Source organism: Oryzias melastigma, linkage group LG1 (assembly GCF_002922805.2).
Source record: "Oryzias melastigma strain HK-1 linkage group LG1, ASM292280v2, whole genome shotgun sequence".
Classification (NCBI taxonomy): domain Eukaryota; kingdom Metazoa; phylum Chordata; class Actinopteri; order Beloniformes; family Adrianichthyidae; genus Oryzias; species Oryzias melastigma.
In genome coordinates, this window is record NC_050512.1 from 27,676,014 (window position 1) to 27,684,135 (window position 8,122).

General features: G+C 39.2%; 1 protein-coding gene across 5 annotated transcripts in view; it reads right to left on the reverse strand.

Annotated features, from left to right (window-relative positions):
• The window catches only part of maml3 (mastermind-like transcriptional coactivator 3), a 153,671-nt gene that overhangs the window by 3,185 nt on the left and 142,364 nt on the right, over window positions 1-8,122 (reverse strand). For all 5 annotated transcript variants that reach the window (XM_024290022.2, XM_024290021.2, XM_024290020.2 and 2 more), the window contains one exon: window positions 3,472-3,702. In XM_024290022.2, coding sequence (XP_024145790.1) covers window positions 3,472-3,702 — 231 coding nt within the window. The remainder of the gene's footprint in view (window positions 1-3,471; window positions 3,703-8,122) is intronic.

Consider the following 8,122-nt stretch of genomic DNA (forward strand, 5'->3'; position numbering starts at 1 on the left):
AAAAATATCAAGTTGTAAAGCAACCAACCAGCCAATCAAATCAGGATGTTATATATCCTCTAGTCAGAGTGTGTCAAAGTCAAGGCCCGGGGAATATTTTTGGACTTTTTTGGCATTTATTAAGATTTTTTAGGCTATTTTGGAGTTAAGCTAATATCCCAGCAACATGCTAGCTGTTTTGGCTAATTTAGGCTTTTTCTGTTTTTTTAGGGTATTCTGAAGTTTAGCTATCTTTTTAGCTACATGCTACTGTTTTGGCTAATTTAGGTTTTTTTAGGCTGTTTTGGAGTCAGGCTAACATTTACATGCTAGCTGTTTTGACTAATTTAGGCTTTTTCTTTTTTGGGGGGATATTTTGAAGTTTAGCTATCTTTTTCACTACATGCTAGCCGTTTTTGCTAACCTAAATTGATTGATTTTTTTTTTTAGTTTCTAGGCTAATTTAGCATTTAGCGAATATTTTATCCAGCTATCAGCTTCCGCCTTTTTTGTTATAAATTTCAGCATCTTCAGCTATCAGCGCTAGCATTTTCAGCAGCCAAATTCAGCTTACAGCATTCACACTAGCATTATTACAGATAATGCTATATATCTAGTTCATAATTATGTTAAAGAGTTACGGTTTTAAAGTTTTAAAGTTTTGTTTTAGTGAGTTCAATAAATGTTTATCCTGTTCAGGCTACGACCTAAGGTGTGTTTTAGATTTTGGCCCCTTGTGCGATTGAGTTTGACACCCTTGCTCTAGTCATTTCAGCGCTTCACAGTCTCAGATGAAAAATGTTGTAAACAACTCCTGGCAAAGGACAATATTTTTTGTGATTTATTTAACAAATAAACAAGTCGTGGCTTATGGGATCAGGAGAGCAAACATCTGCTCTTTTAACACAATCTCAATGAGGCAAGACATCAGCAGTCATCTCTGAGGAGCGAATGCTGGCGTCCAATGACCCATGAAGGGCTTTGTGACAATTTCCAAACAGTTTGAAGTTTATTATTCTTCCATTAGGAAGATCATTTATGAGCAGGAAATGTTTAAAATGACAAACATCCCAGCATGAGATGTTCCTGAATGTCCGACTCAATAGTGGGTTCTAAAAAATGGTGTAGTTGTGGTGTGCCTCAAGGCTCGAGTTAGTATAAATTAGGGGTCTCAAACTCTCAAAGCTGGTTCTTGTGAAATCTTGTTGTTTTGTGCGTTGTCGAGCTGCTCAAAGGTGGTTAGTGTGGTCTGCTGCCATCTAGTGGTCGGGAGTTTAGGTGGAAAACGAAAGTGAGAAGCTGCACTACACTTGCTCATAATTAATTAAATATTATCTTATCAGCATTTTAAATTGATGCAAGTATTGCCAAATGAAATATCTCGATATATTGCAATTGTTCCCTACACCTCAAATAAAATCTCATTTTTTTTTTACTTTTTTTGGATTTATGCTGAAAGAGGAGCAAATGTCAAATTGTTCATTTGATAAAAATGTTTCCTTAATTTTTCTTCTTGATACAATCTTGAACAGTTTGTTTTCTTCACAGCTGAGGAGACACAGATGTCGGCTCTGAATTTGTTATTAATGACTGTCACAAGTATTTGATTGACCAGTAGATGTTTCTGGTGACGCAGAAGTAGAGTTACCTATGATAAAAATAAAAAAAACTGTAAGTTTACATGTGTCAAACCAGAGGATTAAAATGTGCGGACAGTGAGAACAGGTGTGGGATGAAGTCTAAACAGATGCTGAAGTCAGCGTGAGGCAGGTGTTTCAGACTATTGAAACAGATGTTTGCTTAGTTGGAGCTCAGGCAAATGTTGGTGTCAGAAATACAAGTATTTGGAAAAACTAGTCGTCACAGCTTTGCCTTCTTTCATGGAGTTTAGTGACAAACAGCAGAATCATTTACCCAGAAGGCATGACTCAAGTAAAAATTGTGGTTTAAATAGACTCAAAAACAAGAATTTTACTAAACTAGCACCAACAATATTTGTGTGAATGCTTAGTAAGCAATCACACTATAGTGATTCTTCTAGTTTTTCAGCACGAAAAACTCCATCACACGTTTAGCTTTTTCAGCAATCTTGGTATCAAGGCGTTCGGCTTGTTCAGGACATTACTGCTTGTATTTTAAACATTCAGCAAAAATATTCCCCATAGGAAATACATAAGAAATGTTTTAAATTCAAATTAAATCTTCAAATTAAATAATAACTTGACGTTGAGATGTTAAATTAGCATTATGCTAGCTAATTTGGGTAATATGTTCTTTTTTTAATTTTGCTAATTTGGAATTTAGCTAATATTTTAGCAACAGGCTAACATTTTATTTATTTTTAATAATCTGGCATTTATTGAGGGCTTTTATACTAATTTGGAGATAAACTAGTATTTTAGCAATGTGCTCGATTTTTAGGCTAAAATGGCATCTACTTACCTAATATATAGCAACATGCTAACATTTTTGGCTAATTTGTTATCCACTGTGGTTCATTAGGCTACTTTTGACTTTACCTAATATTTTAGCAACAGGCTAACGCTTTATTTATTTATTTATTTTTAATAATTTGGCATTTATTGAGGACTTTTAGCCTATTTTGTAGATGAGCTAGTATTTTAGCAATGTGCTAGCTTTTTAGGCTAAAATGGCATCTACTGAGGTTTTTTTGGACTAATTTGGAGCTCAGTAAATATTTAAGCAACACACTAAATGGTTTAGCAAAATTGGCATTTATTAAGGATTTTTAAGCAAACATACAACCAATGTTTTAATAATTTAAGTGAACTTCAGCAATCTTTCATAGTTCTCTAACAACATTTCAAGTGCTTTAGCAAATTTTGCAAATAGTTTTTGCTTTTTCAGCAAACCCTGAATTAATTAGAGTAAATTGCTTCAGCATCTTCAGCGACCAGATTCTGCAAAAAGCATTCACACTAGCATTATCGCAGGTAATGCAACTTTTCTAGTTGTAACTTGTTCTTCTTCTATGAAACGGGACAGATTCCAAAAAAGAATAAACAGATGCAACAACAAAAAGCCGATTTGCAGTAACGTCTGTGACTCTAAATACCAGAAGGAAGGGCAACATTTCAGACGTCAGTATGTTTTAACAGATCCAATTAAAAGTGATATAGTGGGTGGTGACTTGAGAGTTCAAAACTCCTTAACACTTGAATTCATCTCAAAGAGGGAAATAAAAAGAGAACACCGCATTATCACAGCAGGCAGCATGTGACAAACACACGTGCACGTTCACAAACTAAGAGATGAAAAGGAAAACCTGAAGAGGGGGCCGTCTGTGGGTAATTAAACATGCAACCAGACAGCAGTGAGGACGAGCAGAGGATTAGCTGCTCCTGTCAGAGCTGCAGACGCAGACGGATGGATGCAGGAACAAACGAGGCGCAGACACGCATCGTCTTTTAATGCATGGCAGATGATTCCCGCAGACCTGCTCCCAGCACGCCATCGACCCCCCCAGCTCACCTGCTCGGCCAGCAGCTGCTGCTTCCTATGCTGCTCCATCATCTGCATCTGCGCCCTCTTCCCCTGCTCCATGGCCATCTTCTTCATCATAACTGCCTGCTGCTGGTTGGCCAGGTAGCCAGGGGGCGGTCCTGACCCCTGGTTGGGTCCCACACCAGTGGCGACACCCCCTGCAGGGTGAGGGGGTGGTATGGCACCAGGTGGTCGTGACATTCCTCCCATACTTTGGTCCTGGAAAATAATGAGAAGAAGAGGCAGCAGGTCAGATGGACTGTTGATTCCAAAGAGTCACGCAGATGAAAGGAGCTTCAGAAAGCCCAAACGTCCTTGTTTTTTTAAATGAATTGTTATTACGAGAAAACACTTAAAAATATTAAATAGATCAAACAGAGGAATTGGAATTTGAACACATTTTGTTCTGACATTTGGAAGGTTTTTGTCACAAGTGATTTTTCTATAGTTTTTATTTTTAATATTACAGCTCAATTTGATTAATCAAACAAAATAAAACAATTTGAAAATTAAGGTTCAAATATTTCAAACTTGTGGCGTTTTGGAATACGGTTTCAACTTTTGTGAACATTTTGTGGTTAAATTTACTAAGTTACGATGTTTTCTCTGGATTTTCCAGGAGAAAATAAAAGACTTTTTAAGTAAATGATTAAATCTTTGTATAAGGAGGTTCTGTTTGGTTCAAATGCTGTTGCTGGTTTTTCCTAATTAAAACTTTGAACAGAAGTTCAAACTAATTAAAGAACACTCCCCTTCAGTCAGAATGTTTAAAAGGGATAAAACTGGTCTGCTTCAATTAGAAACAATAGTAGAACTCTCATATATTAATTAGAAGGCACCTTCTTTTACACTTACAGCTAATATTTCAGCTACATGCTAGCTGTTTTGGCTAACTTATACGTTTTTCAGATTTTTTAGGATATTTCAAAGTTTAGCTATTTTTTCAGCAATATGCTAGCTTTTTTGGCTAGCCTAAGTATTTTTTTGTTTTGTTTTGTTTTTTAGGCTAATTTGGCTTTCAGCTAATATTTCAGCTACATGCTAGCTGTTTTGGCTAACTTATACTTTTTTCAGTTTTTTAGGATATTTTGAAGTTTAGCTATTTTTTCAGCTACATGCTAGCTGTCTTTGGCTAATGTAAGTTTTTTTGTTTTGTTTTTAAGGCTAATTTGGCATTTAGCTAATATTTCAGCTACATGCTAGCTGTTTTGGCTAACTTTTGCCTTTTTCAGTTTTTTAGGATATTTTGAAGTTTTGCTATTTTTTCCGGTAAATGCTGGCTGTTTTAGCTAAGCTTTAAAAAAAAAAGGCTAATTTTACAATTAGTTAATATGTCAGCTACATGTTAGCCTTTTTGTTTAACGCAAGTATTTTTTTTTTTAGGATTATATGCCATTTAGCTAATATTTTAGCTACATGCTAGCGGTTTTGGCTAACTTATACCTTTTTCAGTTTTTGGGATATTTTGAAGTTTAGCTATTTTTTTTTGCAACATGCTAGCTGTTTTGGCTAACCTAAGTGTATTTTGTTTTGTCTTTTTAAAGAAAATTTGGTTTTTAGCTAATATTTTAGCTGGCACCACCTTCAGTGTTTTTGGCTATTAGCTTCAGCGATTTTAGCTATCAATTTCAGGATCTTCAGCTATCAGCACTAGCATCTTCTGTGGCAGAATTCAGCTTACAGCATTCACACTAGCATTATTGCAGGTAAAACTATATATCTAGTTCATAATTATTGAAAAGTTACGTTTTTAAAGTTTTAAAAATTTAGTTTTAGAGTGTTTTATCCTGTTTGGCCCGTGACCTAAGGTGTGTTTTGGATTTTGGTCCCTTGTGTGATTGAGTTTGACACCCCTGCTGTGATCGATATACCTCCATAAACAAGCCCGAAGTAGACACAAAGCTTAAAAATCTAAAATATGTGAGCTTATCTTCATGTTTAATAGAAACAAGAGCTAAATTAATTACCAGCCGCTTCACAAAACAATCTCAGACGATAAAAACTTGTATGTTGATGGTTTTTATCACAAGACTTTTACATAACAAAAGCAGAAGGAAAGTAGATTTTGAGCGAATTCATTGCTTTTAGGGATCTTTGATGTTTGTCAGCGGAGATGGAAGCGATCCCCGCCGCACAAAAGACGCATTTGCTTCAAGACTTGGCAGATCGCGCAAGTCCTCCCAACAAGCCACTGGCATGTCCTCGCTGTGTCTCCTCATTAGCATATAAAGAGCACTTCCCTCTCCACTCAGCCGTATGCTAATCGCTAATAGGATGAAATGTCCTGCTCTGGCCAATGAGAGCAGAGACTTTATGGATCTATTAAAGGCCAGACAGCTGAACGAGAGTGGGCATCGTTTAGGCCCCGGCAGCGATGGAAAAAGAGAAAGCTCTAAAAGAGGAAGAATGAATGTTCCAGACCAATAAAGGATGCAAGAACACGCAACAAAAACGCACAATCATACATAAAGTGTACATCAAATCACATGTAACTGCAGGCAAATACCCAAAAGCAGGATTACAGAACCGAATCAAAGGGTTGGCTTGATGCTCTGGCAACATCCTGAATATGCTTCGAAAGAGCCAAAGCCCCATAATCCGTAGTGTGAGTCTCCTCTTCTTAGGAAGAAGTTAGATGGAGATAACCCCGATGTACTAGAACACAAAGGCACCCCGTTGAGAAAACAGAATTGAAAGCCCAGGACGGCCAAAGCAGACAGATCGATGTTCAGAGGTACGTGTCTCATCTATTGTTGGTATTTTTGTGCCCGGACAGCATCCGAGCAATCAGACCATGCAGGAGGGCAAGGGTGCAGTGTGCAGGAGGGACCAACAGGTGGCAGTGGTGATCTTCCAGATCCCGCGTGTGCATGTATGAGTGTGTGTGGAAGTCTCCCTGGTCTCCTCTCAGCAGATGGCTCAATCATGACGGTTCTGATCTACGATCTCTCCCTCTCCCCCCAACCCGCTCTTCCGCTTTTATTCCCTTCTTTCTAAACACCCTCCTCCCCCACCACCACCCTCTTTAAACTCTTTTTTTTCCACTCTTCCATTGCTTCTCTGCCTCTGTGGAGCGGGGGGGCCCTGACTCATGTCCACGCAACGACAGATGAACCAGAGAAGGAAAAAGGCGAGGAGGATTGAAGATTTTGGTGGAAATAGTGTGTGTGAGAGGCTGCAGACACGAAACCACACTTTGAGTTTATGGGAGGATAATGTCACTGAAGAGAACAAGGAGAATGAGGACAAAATGAGCAAAAGATGGGGTCGTGCCAATACAGCTCAGAGTTAAAACTGGAGAAAAATGAGCAGAAAGAATCCAGACCAAAGTGGAACGTTTGAGCATGAATCTTGTTTTGGGAGAAAAATCAATAGGGAGCCAGGAGGTGATGAGGCGTGGAGGGGAGGAGAGGAGAGGCCAGCAGGTACCCGGCAACAGTTGCCGAGGTGAGGGGCAGATGGCGCTCAGCTGCAGCACCTGGTCAGCCGCGGACCAAAGCACACGTGCAGCAGTTTCCTGACTAGAACAAAACTTAATTTGATCTCCTTTGTGCTTTGATGGTGTTTTTAAAGAGCAGCTGCAGCAGCGTTTGTGGGTCCCTTCGGCCTCGATCGTGCACTGCGGCTCCTCCCTGGCACCGTGACTCCAGTCTGGGGCCAAACCCGAGCGCAACAAGCAGCAGCTGCAGCAGGAACTGCAGCTTCAGTGCAGGCTGGTAATGGGAAGAGAGCTGAATGTATTACAGGTCACTCTGGAAGATGTGTGTGTTTGTTTGTGTGTGCACATGTGTGTTGAAGCCTGTCAGCTTTATTAGGTTAGCAGCCATGGAGAGCCCAGGTGATTACATTACACTAGAAGTGAGCGGAAATGTGTGTGTGTGTATTTATGTGTGTGTGCGCGAGTGGTGCGCTCTGGACTTCTTGAGCAGAAAAAGAATATGTCCACTGCATCGATTTATGTGTTTAAATGTGAGATCTGCTCTGCAGGAGAGAGAATAAAAGTGACACTTTTCTCTATGAATTAATGCACGAGTATGAGCACGATTTAGTTAAGTGTCCTAAGAAATGCACATGTATGTGCAGTGGCAGAGCAGGAGATCCACAGAATCACTCACATCTGTCACCCACTTGTATGAGAGAAATGATGGGGAGGGGCGGAGCAAAGATGAGAGGAAAGGAAGCAATGGATGGAGGAGGAAAGACCAAGGAAGACTTCTGCTGTTGAAGGACCGGGGTAGGAAACAAGAAGAGCATCGGAGCGGGAGTCCACATTCAGATCCAGTAGGATAGTGGGTGCATGCAGCACGTTTAGGCTGAAGGTCACAGACCTCTTTCACAACCTAAGGCAGGGGTGTCAAACTCAATCGAACAAGGGGCCAAAATCCAAAACACATCTTATGCTGTGGGACAAACAGGATAAACATTTATTGAACACTCTAAAACTACATTTTTAAAACTTTAAAACTGTAACTTTTTAACACATTTATGAACTAGATATATAGCAGTACCTGCAATAAAGCGAGTGTGAATGCTGTAAGCTGAACTTGGTCACTGAAGTTGATAGCTGAAAACGCTGAAGTTGATAGCCAGCTAAAATATTAGTTAAATGCCAAATTAGCTTAAAAAACGTTAAAAAAAC